Genomic DNA, 21148 nt, shown 5'->3' on the forward strand with positions numbered 1-21148 from the left:
ACTTTACCAGCATCATAGCATATGTATCGATGAATCATTGTGACATGAGTGAGTATAATAACTACTTAAAAAAATTATGAACGCGTTAAATTAATGTGAGGTGCAGTCATTCATGTCCTGATTGGCCAACAAGCTTATTTGACATGTCAAATAGTGTTATTTGACGTGTATAGTTTTGACATGGAAAGACTCAAACGGCGTTCCATTTGTTCCACTGAACAAGTGAAAAAGAAACAGCACAGCAAGTAAGTGAAAGAAATGGGTTTTGAATATGTTTTACTGTTAATGGGGACATGCTTAAATGCCAACAAAATAACTTTTTGCTCTGTGTCTGTGTGTGACCTTAACTAGACAAGTCAGTTAAGAACAAATTTTTATTTACAAAGATGGCCCGAGTGACGCTGGGTCAATTGTGCGCCACCTTATGGGAGTCCCGATCACGGCCAGATGTGATACAGCCTGGATTCGAAACAGGGACTATTACGCCTCTTGCACTGAGATGCAGTGCCTTAACACACACATGAACACTGTGCTCTAACTATTTAACTGTGCTATAATGCTTTATAGGTCGCTAAAATTTTAAATATCTGTTATCGGTATCTTTTTTTTGCAAGGAAAATATCGGTATCAGCCAAAAGTGTCATATCGGTCCATCACTAGTTACAACCTTATTCTAAAATGTATTCATTTGTTTTTCCCCCTCATCCATCTACACCCAATACCGCATAATGACAATGCAAAAACAGTTTTTTTGAATTTTGGGAAAATGTATTACAAATAAACTGAAATATCACATTTACATATTCAGACCCTTTACTATAGTTTGTTGATGCACCTTTGGCAGCGATTACAACTTTGAGTCTTCTTGGGTATGATGCTATAAGCTTTGCACACCTGTATTTGTAGAGTTTCCCCCATTCTCTACAGATCCTCTCAAGCTCTGTAAGGTTGGATGGAGAGTGTTGCTGCTGTCATGGAAATTTCCTGTATTACCAAATGAGTAGAAATGAGTTACAAACCACACACCAGTCAGAGTTATACTTAAACTTAATCTTTAATAATATGAGCTTTACAATAGCCCTTTGACTTTCAACAACTCACTATATATAATGAATTGTTGAGAGTCCCAACATAATGGCAACTGAGATCTTTTATAGCAAAGATACACCCCTCTCAACTTACATGACGAACCACAGATCTTTGGAACGCTTCACAACGGGCCTTTTACTTGAGAAAGGAGTATCCCTTAGCCAGATTGCATTCGCTATAAATTATTGCTCAGTTTGGTCTCTAAAACGAGGTTCTAATCTCGTTCCTGGTATTTCATAGTACCAAAACATTACTTCAACACTTCAACATTACTTCATCCAAGGCATAACTCTATTGTCAACTCTATATACTCCCCTTTCGCCCCACTCCTGGACAAGCTTACTGAGGGGAGTGACTTGTGCACAGACATTGTGGAGTCAATTAATTGGTTCCCCCCTTAATCACACCATCCCTTTACATGGTTTAACAGATACATTCACATATGAAGACAATGTTTCATCCTGTCCTCTTCCCTTTCTGATATGTGACAAGCCTGACCTATCCCCTCTCTGGGCCCCAAATGACTGAGACCTAGCTTAGAAAAAAGTGCAACTGCCAACACTATAGTCCAAAAGGATACATTCTAATGACTAGTATCTCACATAAGCATATTAGATCAATAAAACATCTTATTTATCTATGTTACCCAACTAATTATGATTCCTCCGCCACACTGCACAACTATTTTAAGTTATCTCCAGAGATGTCCGCTCGAGTTCAAGTCTGGGCTCTGGCTGGGCCACTCAAGGACATTCAGAGACTTGTCCCGAAGCCACTCCTGTGTTGTCTTGGCTGTTGTGGAAAATCACATGAAACCTCATGCTTTCTTAAATCTGCACAGCCAACTAATTGCCTTCTACATACTATCTGCTGACTGCCACGTATACAAAAAGGATGTGCTTCTCTATAAAAGCTGAGAACCGACACTTCGTTGAGCTTTCAACTATGCAGTGTTGAGTGGATGGTTGATAATCCATTTTTGCAAATCTTTATAATCGCTTTTAAAAGTATCTGCAGTTTCTCTCGTCTTATAGAATTGCTACCATAGTGCTTAGGGTTGTTGTCCTGTTGGAAGGTGAACCTTCACCCCAGTCTGAGTTTCTGAGCACTCTGGAGCAGGTTTTCATCAAGGATCTCTCTGTATTTTGCTCCGTTCATCTTTCCGTTGATCTTTACTAGTCTCCCAGTCCCTGCTGCTGATAAACATCCGCACGGCATGAGGCTGCCACCCATGCTACACGGTAGTGATGGTATTAGCCAGGTGATGAGAGGTGCATGTTTCCTCCAGACATGTCACTTGGCATTAAGGCCAAAGAGTTCATTCTTGGTTTCATCAGACCTGAGAATCTTGTTTCTCATTGTCTGAGAGTCTTCGGTGCATTTTGGCAAGCTCCAAGCGGTTTGTCGTGTTCCTTTTATTGATGAGTGGCTTCCATCTGGCCACTCATAAAGACCTGATTGGTGGAGTTCTGCAAAGATGGTTGTCCGTCTGGAAGGTTCTCTCATCTCCACAGAGGAACTCTGGAGCTCTGTCAGAGTGACCATCGGATTCTTGGTCACCTTCCTGACCAAGGCCTTTCTCCCACATTTGCTTAGTTCGGCCTAGGCGGCCAGCTCTAGGAAGAGTCTTGGTGGTTCCACACTTCCATTTTAAGAATGATGGATGCCACTGAGTTCTTGGGGACCTTTTAATGCTGCAGAAATATTTTGGTACCCTTCCCCAGATCTGTGCCTCGATTACAATCCTGTCTCTGAGCTCTACGGACAATTCCTTCAACCTCATAGCTTAGTTTTTGCTCTGACATGTACTGTCAACTGTTCAATTTAGAGTCTCATAGCAAATAGCCTGACTACTAATGTAAATAAGCTATTTCTGTTTATTTTTAAATTTTTATTTGTAATACATTTGCAAAAATGTCAACCGTTTGTTATTATGGGATATTGTGTGTAGATTGAGTGTCAATGTATTCAATTTTAGACATAATAAAAAGTGAAGGGGTCTGAATACATTTTGCAAATGCACTGTAGTGGCATGTTTGGAATGTCAATTCCCAGCCCTAATATTGACAATCAGTAGACTAAATGTATTTTGTATTTTTTTTGCCAGGTTCTCGACAGTTGGTTAATGGACAACTGTTTTTCATTATCTGGTTGTTTCTGGTATGCTTTCAGAATGTGAGAATGTTAGCTACTTTAGCATCAAGCCTGACGGGCTCTAGCAGAAGGGTTGCTGGTTTCTTAGATGTCTTGATGTGCGACCCTTTGTTCCCATGTGTCGGTGTGTGTGTGTGTGTGTGCAATTTACCCTCTGTGCATATGTCCTGATGTGACTCCCTGTTGCTGTGTGTTTTGGCAGGGATTGAACGTCAGGCCCCGGAATAATGCCCAGCTGGGGCGGGACGGCATGCGAAGGAAAGACTGGCACGACTACGATGCAATTAGGAGAGACGCTACGCGCTCTGGTAGGACAGAACTTCAGGAAGTCCCTCCCCCATATTCACTTTTTAGTTTGAGGTTTGAAGCCCACAACTAATATACTACGATAACAAATGATTCCTCACAAGACACGTGTGTAGGAACATGAGCTTTTTTGAAAACGGTGTGATTGTATCACAAAACCATTAAATTGATGTGCTCGACAGACTGCAAGACATTTCCAAGTTCCTTATGGTTCATTCAGCAGGTACTGTACTTCATACCGATGATATTTTACCTGACATTAAGTCCAGGTACTTTCACGGTCTGTCAGAGAAAAGCAGATGGTTGGCGCAAGGCATTTTGTTCCTAGTCTTCCTCAAACAGCATCGTTGCACTCTTGTCTGTTCTCTCGGTGTGTGTAGGTAACGGCGAGCAGGGGAAGCCTTTTCCGCTGACCGACGCTGACCGGGTAGACCAGGCCTACAGGGAGAATGGGTTCAACATCTACGTCAGCGATAGGATCTCCCTCAATCGCTCTGTCGCAGACATCCGGCACCCAAAGTGAGTGTCTTTTTCGCTTTTTATTACCCCACTAGTCAACTCACACATTCCTCCCTAAAGATGAGTATAGTTTAGTCACAGTTGTTTCACATTCTCCTGATGATGCATAAGCAAAATAACTATGAGCATTATGTGTAAGGTGTTTATATCCTAATGGCTTGGTGTAATTTGTATTTCATTCCTATTTGAAGATGTAGCTACTTTCCTTATGCTTTAGCTTTAATCATGTATTTAGCTTTCTTTCAAATCGCTGTTGGGTTGGTGCCATGAATCCTCTTAGACCAGTTTTCCCAGTATTTTGTATGTCTCTGACATATGAACACAGTTTTTCCCAGAGGACATACTTGTCGGACTCTTCACCTCTTCCCTACTTACTCTCCCTTCTCTCCAAACTCTGTCACTTTTCTCTTCATGTCCTTTACACAGACAGGAGCTGTCAATTGGGACCTTGAGTTGCATTTACCTTAACAATTCAGCAGGAGTCCAATCTTCGATTCCTCGTTCTCTGCTCTTTCCTTTCCCTGTTCTATGTCTATGAGGACAATTACAAAACCCTAACCAATACTCTGACCTTCTATTCCCCAGCTATGTTTTCAATGGGGAATCAATTGTGACCGACCGGCTCTAATCGAGCAACCCAGGCAACTAAAAGCGACTTTCTAAAACATTTTTGGTTCATTTCTAGCTAATGTTAAGCTAGCTGGCTAGCCAGTTCAAATAATGACCACAACATATAGGTAACAACGTCTTAACTTGTGCTAATTTGTATTCATTATTACAGGAAAATAAACATGCATCGAGATTACAAGTCAATGGCAAGTTAATTATTGGAAATAGTTTACGGTTGTGAGTGTGACAAAATAAAAGCAGGGCATTCTACTGGAGATTTTTACAACTTGGACACTTTCTTGTTGGCCAAACGTTATAACATCATTTGACTTTGATGCAGGTCATGTTTTAATTCACATTACTGTCTCAAACACACATTACATCAAATAAAATCTAAGTGTATTTGTCACATGCACAGGACAAAGAAGGTGTACATAGTACAGTGAAATGGTACCTTGCATAGTGGAGTCTTTTAAGATATGTAGCTAGCTAAGCAATGACCCATAATCCCAACTCATGCTGTTACTACCTAGCATGAATCTGCAGGTAGCTAACCGACTAGATTCAATGTGTTAGCTAGCTAACATTAGGCTATAACAAGCCATCCATATGGCTCTGAGATACGAATAATATTACTACACAGATTGTACACAACTTTAGCTAGCTAACAGCACACTTAAACTTGCAATGAAAACAATTTGCTGACAAAATTGGAAACATATAATATCTGAAAATGTTGCTAGCTAGACTAACCTGTATACATGGATGAACGCTTCTCCCTCTGTCACGGATGCCATGGTTACTCTTAGTTTGAAGATGTAATCCGTTATACAACGGCCTTCTGTGTTCTCTTTACGACTCCCTCTGCATATTTGCAATCAAATGACTGATTTTTGTCCATATCCTTAGCTATAAAAACATCCCCATAGCATGGTGCTGCCACCACCATGCTTCACTGTAGGGATGGTACCATGTTTCCTCCAGACGTGACGCTTGGCATTCAGGCCAGAGTTCAAACTTCTTCCATTTCAGAATGAGGCCACTGTTTTCTTGGGGACCTTCAATGCCTCGACACAATCCTGTCTCGTAGCTTTACGGACAATTCTTTCGACATGATGGCTTGGTTTTTGCTCTGACATGCGCTGTCAACTGTGGGACCTTATATAGACAGGTGTGTGCCTTTCCAAATCATATCCAATCAATTGAATGTAACACAGGTGGACTCCTAGTTGTAGAAACATCTCAAGGATGATCAATGGAAACAGGATGCGCCTCAGCTCAATTTTGAGTCTCAAAGCAAAGGGTCTCAATACTTCTGTAAATAAGGTTTTTGTTTTTCATACATTTTCTAAAAAGCTGTTTTTCAGTTTGTAATTATGGGGTGTTGATGGATGAGGATAAAAAATATTGAATCCATTTTAGAATAAGACTGTAATGTACCAAAATGTGGAAGGCCGGAGGTCGGAATACTTTCCGAATGCACTGTATAATAAATTGTCACTGCCAGTAGAGAATAGCATGTTCCCTACGCTGTTCCAGGGTGTGTGTTGTCTGGGTCTTAGTATCCAGGGCCTTGTGGTTTCCTCTGGGTACATTTCCCCGAGCCTTTTTTCAGTGAATAGAGCCTCTGAGGAACAGGCTGTTGCTATTCAGTGCTCTAGCAGTCTCCCTTGGAGCAGCCCGTTGATGTTCCTACAGCTATGGGAATCACAGGTTGGCCACATGGGTCCCTTAACTCCCTCTGATCTGCCTAATTTTTTAAATAAAGTGTAATGAAGCGGCAGCTTATTGCCGGCCCGCCTTCGCTGTCACTCTTCCGGGCTCTTTGTGCTTTGTGGATGTCATCTCACTTTTACTTTTTTTAAAAATATATATTTGTCATTTTTTCCCCCTCTCAGTCCTTTGTAGCCCTGCTAAGGAGCCTGTGTAGTCTGGTTAGGGAGTAATTGCTTTCTCTTTTTCTCAATCTCTCTCTCAGCTCTTTCTGTCTACTTGAAAAAGTGAGGGATGATGAGGCTGTGGCAGAAGCTTGGCCTTCCAACGGCTGAAGTGACACCCAACTGTCACAGTCCCTGTCGTTCTGTGTCAGTTAGACCAATCAGCTGGCCACATCTGCTCGCCAATACCCAATCGGTGGCCCTGTCTGCCCTGGAGGCCCACACTCGCTTGGTGATTGGCATGTTGTCACCGCCAGCGGCGTGGAGTGGATATCTGATCTTGACACATTCGATTTGTTGATGTTTGCGCTGCGACAGAATTCTAATGAAGGAAGCCACATAATTCCACAGGGTGTAATACAATGCCAGGAAATGTGGGTGGGTTGGAAATTGGTTTGAGCAACACGGGTCTATCTCAGTTGTCTCTGTTTTACGACAAATTAGATTTGGGCTTGTCCTCTGCTCTAGCACTCATTCCACTCATGAACCAGAGACTGGTGGTGCTTATTCTGCCCCATCAAAGCACTTTCATTATCTGCAATGATTACTTCAATATACAGTAGTAATCATATTATATAATATCGCAATATACTTGCTGTGTATCATGGTGTCCAGTGACAATTATGGGTCATGAATAATAGACCTACATGATAATACTAAAGTCTGTCATAAAGCATCTGAGTAGGAGTGCTGATCTAGGATCAGTTCCCATTTGGCCATATAATGTTATTCATTGTGATCTTAAATCTAACTTTATTTCAAAGTGCTTAGCAAATAAAATAATACAATTTGAGAGCACACTTTGCTATAAATGGACAAGAATAAAATTAAGAAACTACTTAAAATTGTAAAACAATAGTACATGAGAGGCTATTGTATAAAAATACAAAAATAAATATATACTGAATGTGTAAAGTGTTGGTCCCATGATTCATGAGCTGAAATAAAAGATCCCAGAAATGTTCCATACTCACAAAAGCTTATTTCTCCTTTGCCAAGATAATCCATACACCTGACAGGTGTGGCATATCAAAAAACTGATTTAAACAGCATGATCATTACACAGGTGCACCTTGTGCCGGGAACAATAAAAGGCCACTCTAAAATGTGCAGTTTTGTCACACAATACAATGCCACACGTTTTGAATGAGTGTGCAAATGGCATGCTGCAGGAATGTCCACCAGAGCTGTTGCCAGAGAATTTAATGTTTAATTTCTCTACCATATGCTGCTGCCAATGTCATTTTAGAGAATTTGGCTGTATGTCCAACTGGCCCCACAACTGCAGACCATACTTAACCATGTCAGCCCAGGACCTCTATATCCGGCTTCTTCACCTGAATGATCATCTGAGACCAGACACCCGGACAGCTGATGAAATTGTACACCTGAAGAATTTCTGCACAAACTGTCAAACTGTCTCAGTGAAGCTCGTCGTCCTCACCAGGGTATTGACTGCATTTTGGCATCGTAACCGACTTCAGTTGGCAAATGCTAACCTTTGATGGTGACTTTCACGCTGGAGAAGTGGGCTATTCACAGATGAATTCCGGTTTCAACTGTACCGGGCAGATGGTGTGTATGGCCTGATGATGGTGAGCGGTTTGCTGATGTCATTGTTGTGAACAGTGCCCCATGGTGGCGGTAGGGTTATGGTATGGACAGGCATAAGCTATGGACAACGAACACAATTGCATTTTATCGATGGCAATTTGATACCGTAACGAGATCCTGAGGCCCATTGTCGTGCCATTTATCCGCTGCCATCACCTCATGTTTCAGCACAATGTACAGCCCCATGTCGCAAGGATCTGTACACATTTCCTGGAAGTTGAAAATGTCCCAGTTCTTCCATGGCCTGCATTCTGTTAGGTTAGTAAATAACTCACGGACACTGGAAGCTTTAACCAAGTGTAATTATTCCCAAAGGTTCTGTACAGCTGTAATTCAGACAACCCAACACTTTTCCCATCTATATATACACACACACACACACACACACACACACACACACACACACACACACACACACACACACACACACACACACACACACACACACACACACACACACACACACAGTGGGGCAAGAAAGTATTTAGTCAGCCACCAATTGTGCAAGTTATCCAACTTAAAAAGATGAGAGGCCTGTAATTTTCATTCATTTTCATCACTTCAACTATAACAGAGAATTTGAAAACAAAAATCCAGAAAATCACATTGTAGGATTTCTAATGAATTTATTTGCATATTATGGTGGAAAATAAGTATTTGGTCAATAACAAAAGTTTATCTCAATACTTTGTTATATACCCTTTGTTGGCAATGACAGAGGTCAAACATTTTCTGTAAGTCTTCACAAGGTTTTCACACACTGTTGCTGGTATTTTGGCCCATTCCTCCATGCAGATCTCCTCTAGAGCAGTGATGTTTTGGGGCTGTTGCTGGGCAACACGGACTTTCAACTCCCTCCAAAGATTTTCTATGGGGTTGAGATCTGGAGACTGGCTAGGCCACTCCAGGACCTTGAAATGCTTCTTACGAAGCCACTCCTTCGTTGCCCGGGTGGTGTGTTTGGGATCATTGTCATGCTGAAAGACCCAGCCACGTTTCATCCTCAATGCCCTTCCTGATGGAAGAAGGTTTTCACTCAAAATCTCACAATACATGGCCCCATTCATTCTTTCCTTTACACGGATCAGTCGTCCTGGTCCCTTTGCAGAAAAACAGCCCCAAAGCATGATGTTTCCACCCCTAATGCTTCACAGTAGGTATGGTGTTCTTTGGATGCAACTCAGCATTCTTTGTCCTCAACACGACGAGTTGAGTTTTTAACAAAAAGTTATATTTTGGTTTCATCTGACCGTATGACATTCTCCCAATCTTCTTCTGTATCATCAAAATGCTCTCTAGCAACCTTCAGATGGGCCTGGACATGTACTGGCTTAAACAGGGGGACACGTCTGACACTGCAGGATTTGAGTCCCTGGCGGCATAGTGTGTTACTGATGGTAGGCTTTGTTACTTTGGTCCCAGCTCTCTGCAGGTCATTCACTAGGTCCCCCCGTGTGGTTCTGGGATTTTTGCTCACCGTTCTTGTGATCATTTTGACCCCACGGGGTGAGATCTTGCGTGGAGCCCCAGATCGAGGGAGATTATCAGTGGTCTTGTATGTCTTCCATTTCCTAATAATTGCTCCCACAGTTGATTTCTTCAAACCAAGCTGCTTACCCATTGCAGATTCAGTCTTCCCAGCCTGGTGCAGGTCTGCAATTTTGTTTCTGGTGTCCTTTGGCAGCTCTTTGGTCTTGGCCACAGTGGAGTTTGGAGTGTGACTGTTTGAGGTTGTGGACAGGTGTCTTTTATACTGATAACAAGTTCAAACAGGTGCCATTAAAACAGGTAACGAATGGAGGACAGAGGAGCCTCTTTCAGCTCTGTGAGAGCCAGAAATCTTGCTTGTTTGTAGGTGACCAAATACTTATTTTCCACCATATAATTTGCAAATAAATTAATTAAAAATCCTACAATGTGATTTTTCCCCCCCTCATTTTGTCTGTCATAGTTGAAGTGTACCTATGATGAAAAATACAGACCTTTCATCTTTTTAAGTGGGAAAACTTGCACAATTGGTGGCTGACAATACTTTTTTGCCCCACTGTATATATATATAGGTCTCCCACTTAAGACACTCCTCCTTCTCTATCCTTACATCTTATGGTTTAACAGGAAAAGTGTAACAAGATACCAAACACTTATTACTCTCTTCAGGTGACCTGTCCTCACTTCCTGACCTCATCCCCTCCATCTATTCCACAATGTCCATCTGTCTTTCCTGTATCAACACGGTGCTCTGCTCCCGTCCCCCAAAACATTCCACCGCTATCTGTCTTTCTACAGAGACCCAGTCTCTTTTACTATACTATGCGTCTGATCTATCATATCTTTATCAATGTTCAAAATGTGGAATCCAACAATACTCACAAGAAATGTAACCCATTGAGCATGTTTGGGATGCTCTGCATCTACGTGTATAAGCGCATGTTCCAGTTCTTGCCAATTACCAGCAACTTCGCCCTGCTATTGAAGAGGAGTGGGACAACCTTCCACAGACTACAACCAACAGCCTGATCAACTCTATGCGAAGGAGATATTGCGCTGCATGAGTCAAATGGTGGTCACACCAGATACTGACTGGTTTTCTGATCCACACCTAGGGCTGTTACGGTGACCATATTACCACCACACCAGCGAGTCATGATGGCAGTCAAATTCCACATGACTGTTTAATTAGACTTTTCCAAGCTCTGATGCTGCTGATGGTCATTAGCCTACACAACGTGCTAAATGCCTGGTACGCAGCACTCCATTGTCCCTGTAATCACTCTGACATCATTGCAAATGTAAATCTAATCAAACGATTGAGAGCTCATGTTACGCAACATTTCTATAGGCTATGCAATTGCATGAAAAAACAGTGATGTAATCCTCCTTTTTATAATAGATGCCATCAGCTTATTGTAGGCTAGGCCTACTATTTATAACTTCTGGGCCACATCCTGACTGATGGCAGCCCATTCTTGCATAATCAATGCTTAGAGTTCATCAGAATTTGTGGGTTTTTGTTTGTCCACCTGTCTCTTGAGGATTGACCACAAGTTCTTAACCTCTTGGTCCTACCTGGCACGCAGGCGTCCCATCGAGACATCTGGAAATGCAAATGTGCTACGCTAAATGCTAATAGCACTCGTTAAAACTCAAACGTTCATTAAAATACACATGCAGGGTATTGAATTAAAGCTAAACTCGTTGTGAATCCAGGGAACAAGTCAGATTTTTAAAATGCTTTTCGGCGAAAGCATGAGAAGCTATTATCTGATAGCATGTAACACCCCAAAAGACCCGCAAGGGGACGTAAACAAAATAATTAGCATAGTCGGCGCTACACAAAACGCACAAATAAAATATAAAACATTCATTACATTTGACCATCTTCTTTGTTGGCACTCCTAGATGTCCCATTAACACTATTGGGTCTTTTTTTTCCGATTACATCGGTCCATATATAGCCTAGATATCGATCTATGAAGACTGTGTGATCAACGAATAAAATAGCGTTTTATAACGTAACGTCATTTTTGAAAATTAAAGTTGACGATAAACTTTCACAAAACACTTCGAAATACTTTTGTAATGCAACTTTAGGTATTAGTAAATGTTAATAAGCGATCAAATTGATCACGAGGCGATGTATATTCTATAGCTGTACGTCTGGAAATAATGTCCGGGTAAATCTCAACCAAAATATCCGGTCGGAGACCTGAAGAAATGGGCTATCTCTTGTTCGTTTGACCAAGAAACAAAGCCTAGGCAAATGACAAGACTGTTGACATCGTGTGGAACCTGTAGGTATTGCAACCTCGGCCCCAAATGTGGTTCACCTTTATCAATCGGTTGAAGTGGCGCATGGATATATTTTTCCATTTTCAGTGATCAGATTTTCCTGCACTTTTCGATGAAACGCACGTTCTGTTATAGTCATAGCCGTGATTTAACCAGTTTTATAAACGTCTGAGTGTTTTCTATCCACACATACTAATCATATGCATATACTATATTCCTGACATGTGTAGCAGGGTGCTGAAATGTTGCGCGATTTTTAACAGAATGTTTGAAAAAGTAGGGGGTAGGAGTAACAGGTTAACCTCTCTGAACCACCCATCCCGGGTCCGGGATAATTGTCATCAGCAACGCTGAATAGCATAGCGCAACAGTCAAATAATGTAAATATTCATGAAATCACAAGTGCAATATTTTGAAACACAGCTTAGCCTTTTGTTAATCACCCTGTTGTCTCAGATTTTGAAATGATGCTTTACAGCGAAAGCAATCCAAGCGTTTGTAAGTTTATCGATAGCCCAGCATAGCATTATGTACACTTAGCATCAGGAAGCTTGTTCACAAAAATCAGAAAAGCAATGAAATTAACCGTTTACCTTTGATCTTCAGATGTCTTCACTCACGTGACTCCCAGTTACACAGCAAATGTTCCTTTTGTTCCATTTAGATTATTTTTATACCCAAAATACAGATGTTTGTTGCGTTATGTTTAGAAATCCACAGGAAAAGAGCGGTCACAACAACGCAGACGGAAATTCAAATAGTCTTCATAATGTCCGCAGAAACATGTCACATGTTTTTTATAATCATTCTTCGGGTAGTTTTTAAAATACAGTATATATTCAATAAAATATATCAACCAAGTGTGTAGCTTTCTCCACAACAGCGGGAGGAACAATGGCCGTTTTACTCAATTGTGCACCAACTCACTCTGAGAGCCCCCACCTATCCACTTACGCACTGTGATCCTTCACGCTCATTTTTCAAAATAAAAGCCTGAAACTATGTCTAAAGACTGTTGACACCTTAGGGAAGCCGCAGAAAAAGGAATCTGGTTGATATCCCTTTAAATGAAGGACAGGCACGCATAGGAACACAGAAGTTAAAAAATAAGAGGCCCTTCCTGATTGGATTATCCTCAGGCTTTCGCCTGCAATATCAGTTCTGTTATACTCACAGTTTTGGAAACTTTCAAATTTTCTATCCTAATCTGTCAATTTTATATGCATATTCTAGCATCTGGTCAAGAGAAATAGGCCGTTTACTTTGGAAACTTTATTTTTCCAAACATAAAAATAAAGCAAATCTACCGATATTCTGCCAACACATCTCTTGTGCTACACGCACATCACAGCAGCCTGGATCATTGCTACTCTCTTCCGGGGTGGCTACATGGTAACCTCTCCCTCAAAGAAAAAAAAACGAAGGAGCTAATTGTGGACCTCAGGAGAGCGCACGTCCACATCGACTGGGCCGCAGTGGAGAGGGTCAAAAGCTTCAAGTTCCTCGGCGTGCACATCACTGAACACCTGAAAGGGTCCCTTCAGACAAACAGTGTGGAGAAGAAGATCCAAACACACCTCTTCAATCGCAGGAGGCTATAGAAATTCTGCTAGGCCCCTAAGACCCTCTGACTTCTACAGATGCACCATTGAGCGCATGTCGGGCTGTATCAATGCCTGGTATGGCAATTGCAACATCCACAACCACAGGGCTCTCCAGAGGTTGGTACAGTCAGCCCAGTTCATCACCGGGGGCACACTGCCTGTCCTCAAGGACATCTACAGCACCTGGTGTCACAGGAAGGCCAAGAAGATCATCAAGGAACTCAGCCACCCCTTGCCATGGCCTGTTTACCCCGCTACCATCTAGAAGGCAAAGATGGTACAGGTGCATCAAAAGTTGGGACCAAAAGACTGAGATACTGTTTACTGTTGTACCCCCAGTACTATGCCCCTAACCTTAGTCACTGTTACTAGCCGGCTACCACCCGGTACTCGACCCTGCACCTTAAATTCTGCTGCCTTATGTACATAGTCATTGAACACCGGTCACGTTTTAATAATGTTGCATGAATGGTTTTACACACTTTATGTAAATATAAAATGGTGCCGGAAGAAATGGCAGCAGTTTTATGGGTGCCCAACCAATTGTGCCGGGATTCTTCTGATGGCGTTTAGGAGTACACCACATCAGTCACTGGCTTTATCAATAAGTGCATCGAGGACGTCGTCCCCACAGTGACTGTACCTACATACCCCAACCAGAAGCCATAGGTTACAGGCAACATTCGCATTGAGCTAAAGGGTAGAGCTGCCGCTTTCAAGGTGCGGGACTCTAACCCGGAAGCTTACAAGAAATCCTGCTATGCCCTACGACGAACCATCAAACAGGCAAAGTGTCAATACAGGTCTAAGATTGAATCATACTACACCGGCTCCGATGCTCGTCTTATGTGGCAGGGCTTGCAAACTATTACAGACTTAAAAAGGAAGCACAGCCACGAGCTGCCCAGTGACACGAGCCTACCAGACGAGCTAAATCACTACTATGCTCGCTTTGAGGCAATCAACACTGAGACATGCATGAGGGCATCAGCTGTTCCGGACGAATGTGGTCACACTCTCCGTAGCCTACGTGAGTAAGACCTTTAAACAGGTCAACATACACAAGGCTGCGGGGCCAGACGTGTGCTCCGGGCATGTGCTGACCAACTGGTAGGTGTCTTCACTGACATTTTCAACATGTCCCTGATTGAGTCTGTAATACCAACATGTTTCAAGCAGACCACCATAGTCCCTGTGCCCAAGAGCACTAAGGCAAACTGCCTAAATGACTACAGACCCGTAGTACTCAGACCTGTAGTACTCTGCCCCCAGGTGGTGAAGGTAGGTAGCAACACATCTGCCACGCTGATCCTCAACGCTGGAGCTCCGCAGGGGTGCGTGCTCAGTCCCGTCCTGTACTCCCTGTTCATCCACAACTGCATGGCCAGGCACGACTCCAACACCATTAAGTTTGTAGACGACACAACAGTGGTAGGCCTGATAACCGACAACGATGAGACAGCCTATAGGGAGGAGGTCAGAGACCTGGCCGGGTGGCGCCAGAATAACCAAGACTAAGGAGATGGTTGTGGACTACAGGAAAGGGAGGACCGAGCACGCCCCCATTCTCATCAACAGGGCTGTAGTGGAGCAGGTTGAGAGCTTCAACTTCCTTGGTGTCCACATCAACAACAAACTACAATGGTCCAAACACACCAAGACAGTCGTAAAGATGGCACGACAAAGCCTATTCCCCCTCAGGAAACCAAAAATATTTGGCATGGGTCCTGAGATCCTCAAAAGGTTCTACAGCTGCAACATCGAGAGCATCCTGCTGGTTGCATCACTGCCTGGTACGGCAACTGCACGGCCTCTGACTGCAAGGCACTACAGAGGATAGTGCGTACGGCCCAGTACATCACTGGGGCTAAGCTGCCTGCCATCCAGGACCTCTACACCAGGCGGTGTCAGAGGAAGGCCCTAAAAATTGTCAAAGACTCCAGCCACCCCAGTCATAGACTGTTCTCTCTACTGTTCTCTTTTTACTGTTTTATTTTTTTACTTACCTATTGTTAAACTAATACCTTTTTTGCACTATTGGTTAGAGCCTGTAAGTAAGCATTTCACTGTAAGGTCTACTACACCTGTTGTATTTGATAAACGTGACAAATAAACTTTGATTTCATATACTGTATTCTAGTCCTACTCATCCTATATAACTACTGCTGTACAGACATTTTCTATTTATATGTCTATACATCAGTATTTTTTATTCATTTAATAACATTGCTCGTTCTGATATAGGATGTAAATAAATCAATTGTATGCAATTGCTGGGTGTTTCTGCACTTTTGGAGCTGGAAACACAAGCATTTCGCTGCATCTGTGATAACATCTGCATATGTGTACGCAACAAATAAACTTTGATTTGATCCTAGATCAGCAATAATTTTCTTGAGAAACTATGAACACCACCTCTACACTGTGGTCTCTCTTCACTTTTTGTTAAATGCTGTTTGTTGTCTTATTTGTTTAGTTGCTTGTTTGTGTGTTTAGCTGTAAACAGAAGCTGTATGCGGTGAAGTTGCCCAACACCAGCATCATCATACCATTCCACAACGAGGGCTGGTCATCCCTGCTCAGGACTGTACACAGCGTGCTCAACCGGTCCCCCCCTGAGCTCATTGCTGAGGTCATACTGGTGGACGACTTCAGCGACAAAGGTACACTGAGACATGCATGGATACACACACACACACACACACACACACACACACACACACACACACACACACACACACACACACACACACACACACACACACACACACACACACACACACACACACACACACACACACACACACACACACACACACACACAGTGTATACACTGTTCCCTCAGTGTATAAGTGACTCATTTGTTTACCAGCATGTTTGCTGAGGGTTGTCCCGCAGTCATTTATTAACAAGGCCTAGACCAAGACTGCAGCTCTAGAGCCTTCGTCAGCAGCTGAGCTCTTCTCTTCCCTTCCCAGCCCCTCTCAGCCCAGCCTTCACCATGCAGTGTTTTTAATTAATCTTTAATTAGCTTCACCGCCACACCAACCTCATTGATGGATGTGTTTTCCATTTCCATCACCTCTTAAGGAATTAATTGTTCAGTTCCTTTAAGTTAGGTGCAAAGACATGGCATGAATTTGGACAAGTCACTGGTCCTTTGAGTTTGTATAAGTCATGTTCTTCATACCTTTACTGTGTGTGTGTGTGTGTGTGTGTGTGTGTGTGTGTGTGTGTGTGTGTGTGTGTGTGTGTGTGTGTGTGTGTGTGTGTGTGTGTGTGTGTGTGTGTGTGTGTGTGTGTGTGTGTGTGTGTGTGTGTGTGTGTGTCACCATTCAAAAGTTTGGGGTCACTTAGAAACGGCTGATTTTTAATGGAATATCTACGTAGGTGTACAGAGGCCCATTTATTAGCAAACATCACTCCTGTGTTCCAATGGCACGTGTTAGCTAATCCAAGTTTATCATTTTGAAAGGCTAATTGATCATTAGAAAATCATTTTGCAATTGTGTTAGCACAGCTGAAAACGGTTGTCCTGATTTTAAAGAAGCAATATACTGGCCTTCTTTAGACTACTTGAGTATCTGGAGCAGTTTAATCAGTTTGAACTATGGAGTCAATGCACGACTCTGAACTCTTACATAATGAATCAGAGGTGTATAAATTATTGCCCACACTTTCTCCCAGAATATTTAATAATGCATTCTGGCTAAATAGAAGAGTGAATATTAATCATGTCTTAGTTATAGGGGTGCAGAATATGTCAGGCCATCATGTGATCTACACACTGCAGTGCAATGTACAAAGACTAAATGGTATAGGTCACATACTATAGACTTTAGCGTGGGGTTGCATAGAGCCTACAGTGCTGCTGAATCACGCACACCATACTGTATAGCTCCTTCTGACACAGAGCTGTGGAAGAGTCATATTTGCTCAGGGAAAATGAACAAATGATTATGCTAATGCTGTCCAGGGTGTGATTGCTATTCGGTCCTCTTTATGAAAAAAAAAAAAAAAAAACTTTGGGCTATAATCAATCCAGGTCCTGTGCCAGCCCTGGGTGACTCATTTGCAGCAGTGAGGCCACGGCATTCTTTATACGCCTCCTCCCACCACCAAGTGAAACCACCTAATTTGTTATTTGGTGGTGATTAGCCTTTCCTACTTTCATATCTTCTGTGGTAGCTAGCTAGCCTGTGGTAATGCAGATTTTATTATTTGGATGAATGCACATTGGGGCTCCCGAGTGGTGCAGCAGTCTTAGGCACTGCATCTCAGTGCTATAGGCGTCACTACAGACCCTGATTCGATTCCAGGCTGTATTAGAACCAGCTGTGATTGGGAGTCCAATAGGGCGGTGCACAATTGGCCCAGCGTCGTCCGTGTAAGGGTTTGGCCTTGGTTGGCCGTCATTGTAAATAAGAATTTGTTCTTAACGGACTTGACTAGTTAAAATAATAAAAAATGTATGGTTTGGTTACAATTGGCTTTTGCTGGTCATAGGAGATATGGAAAACAATGTAGTACTATTGATGAAACGCATAGTAGGTGTTTGTAATCATTAACTAACCTCTCGGTAGCTATGGTAATTATGCCCTGGTGTACATATCAGTACACAACCAACTGCTGCGACATCTGCAAAATGTTTCCAGGCTTTTGTTACATAAGCAATGTTTGATCATTTGTCTTACCTGTGATCTTCATTTTTGTTTTATTCAACCAAACTTTTCTCTTACACTTCATTAAGTCACTGCAAAGTTAGTCTTTTGTTGTTGGGCTTTTCAGTATATCTTCCATTTAGCGTATGTTTTCAGTATCGAACTGTTTCCCTTGCCCCATCACAGCATTTTAATTTTGAGCATAGTGCAGAAAGCATGAACTAATGAATAAGGGATGCAATGTATATGTTCTGCTGTTCATGTTCCAGACCGAATAAACCATCTGTCTTTCAGTGGATTTAAGGAAATGTAGTATCACAGGATTCATCATGACGATTCATTGCATTTTCACATGACATTTGCAATACCAAATTATTTGTCAGTGCGCGGTAGGTGCCTATGGAATTGAAGTACAGTATTTGTCTGAGTGGTTCAAATTAAGAGGTTTTTGAACAACATAAAATTTTATTGGTCACATAAACATGGTTAGCAGATGTTAATGCAAGTGTAGTGAAATACTTGTGCTTCTAGTTCCAACAGTGCAGTAATATCTAACAATTCCCATCAACTACTTAATACACACATCTAAAAAGTAATCTAACAATTCCCCAACTACCTAATACACACATCTAAAGGGTTGGATGAGAATATGTACATATAAATATATGGATGAGCGATGGTCGAGCGGCATAGGCAAGGTACAGTAGATGGTATAAAATACACTATATACATGTGCTATGTGTAATGTAAGATATGTACACATTATTAAAGTGCCATTATTTAGAGACTAGTGATTGGGTCTCAATGTGGGCAGCAGCCCCGGAGTTAGTGATTGCTGTTTAGCAGTCTAATGGCCTTGAGATAGAAGCTGTTTCTCAATCTCTCGGTCCCAGCTTTGATGCACCTGTACTGACCTCACCTTCTGGATGATAGCGGTGTGAACAGGCAGTGGCTCGGTTGGTTGTTGTACTTGATGATGGCCTTCCTGTGATATTGGGTGGTGTAGGTGTCATGGAGGGCTGGTAGTTTGCCCCCGGTGATGTGTTGTGCAGACCGCACCACCCTCTGGAGAGCCTTGCGGTTGAGGGCGGTGCAGTTGCCTTACCAGGCTGTGATACAGCCCAACAGGATGCTCTAGATTTTGCATCTGTAAAAAGTTTGTCAGGATTTTGGGTGACAAGCCAAATTTCTTCAGCCTCCTGAGGTTGAAGAGGCGCTGTTACGCCGCCTTCACCACACTGTCTGTGTGGGGGGACCATTTCAGTTTGTCTGTGATGTCTACGCCCTGGAACTTAACACTTCCCACCTTCTCCACTACTGACCCCGATGTGGATAGGGGGGTGCTCCCTTTACTGTTTCCTGAAGTACAGGATAATCTCGTTTTGTTGACTTTGAGTGAGAGGTTGTTTTCCTGACACCACACTCAGAGTGCACTCACGTCCTCCCTATAGGCTCTCTCGTCGTTGTTGATCAAGCCCACCACTGTTGTGTCGTCTGCAAGCTTGGTGATTGAGTTGGAGGTGTGCATGGCCATGCAGTCATGGGTGAACAGGGAGTACAGGAGAGGGCTAAGCACACACTGTTGTGGGGCCCCAGTGTTGAGGGTCATTGACATGAAGATGTTGTTTCCTACCTTCACCACCTGGTGGCAGCCCGTCAAATTCCAGGACCCAGTTGCACAGGGAGGGGTTGTGACCCAGGGCCTCCAGCTTGATGATGAGCTTGGAGGTTACTATGGTGTTGAATGCTGAACTGTAGTCAATGAACATAAATTTTAAATGGGTTTATTTTTGTCCAGATGGCATAGGGCAGTGTGCAGTGCCATGGCGATTGTGTCTCTGTGGACCTGTTGGGGCGGTATGCAAACTGACGTGTGTCTCGGTTGGCCGGTAAGGAGGCGGTGATATGATCCTTGACTAGTCTCTCAAAGCACTTCATGATGACAAAGTAAGCACGACGGGTGGTAGTCATTTAGTTCAGTTATCTTTGCCTTCTTGGGTACAGGAACAATGGTAGCCATCTTGAAGCATATGGGGACAACAGACTGGGATAGGGAACAATATGCGGGTCTGCGCATGCTCTGAGGAAGCGGCTATGGATGCCGTCTTGGCCAGCAGCCTTGTGAGTGGTTTACTCACGTCAGCCACTGAGAAGGATAGGGGGGTCTGTGTCTTTTAGTGAGCCGCGACGGTTACACTATTATCCTCAATGTGGGCAAAGAATGTGTTTGTTTGTCTGGAAGCGTGACGTCGGTATCCGTGACGTGGCTGTTTTTGTAGTCCGTGATTTCCTGTGGACCCTGCCACATCATCTCGTGTCTGAGCTGTTGAATTGCCTGTACTGGCATTTTGCTTGTTTGATTGCCTTGTGGAGTGAATAACTACACTGTTTATATTCATCCATATCACCAGACCTCTTTCCATGCTTAAATGCGGTGGATCGCACTTTCAGTTTTTCGCAAATGCCTCCATCATCCACAGTTTCTAGTTAGGGTAGGTTTTAATAGTCACAGTGGGTACGACATCTCCAATGCACTTATTTATAAATGCACTCACCAAGTCAGTGTATAGATCAATGTCATTCTCTGAGGCTGTCTGGAACATATTCCAGTCCGCGTGATCAAAACAATCTTGGAGCGTGGCTTCCGATTTGTCAGACCAGCGTTGAATTGTTCTTGTCACTGGTACATCCTGGTCACTTGTACCATGGGCCTCCAAGGTACATATCAGCAAGTTGCTATAATCAACAAACCTATTCATTATTTATGGTTTCTGTTTTTTCCTTTTGTGTAAGAGGCCTGTACATCTACTCATTGTGCCTGCTGTCTGAACACAGATATTTCCCCTTTGTTTATCATCATCATCTC

The 21148-nt window shown here is 42.8% G+C and overlaps 1 protein-coding gene across 1 annotated transcript in view; it reads left to right on the forward strand.

The window, feature by feature from the left end:
- Nucleotides 1-21148, forward strand: part of LOC123999133 (polypeptide N-acetylgalactosaminyltransferase 10-like) — a 138487-nt gene that overhangs the window by 43986 nt on the left and 73353 nt on the right. The window contains exons 2-4 of the mRNA XM_046304578.1: nucleotides 3446-3551; nucleotides 3930-4068; nucleotides 16118-16284. Coding sequence (XP_046160534.1) covers nucleotides 3446-3551; nucleotides 3930-4068; nucleotides 16118-16284 — 412 coding nt within the window. The remainder of the gene's footprint in view (nucleotides 1-3445; nucleotides 3552-3929; nucleotides 4069-16117; nucleotides 16285-21148) is intronic.

The sequence above is a fragment of the Oncorhynchus gorbuscha genome, linkage group LG16 (assembly GCF_021184085.1).
Source record: "Oncorhynchus gorbuscha isolate QuinsamMale2020 ecotype Even-year linkage group LG16, OgorEven_v1.0, whole genome shotgun sequence".
In the NCBI taxonomy this organism is placed as follows: Eukaryota; Metazoa; Chordata; class Actinopteri; order Salmoniformes; family Salmonidae; genus Oncorhynchus; species Oncorhynchus gorbuscha.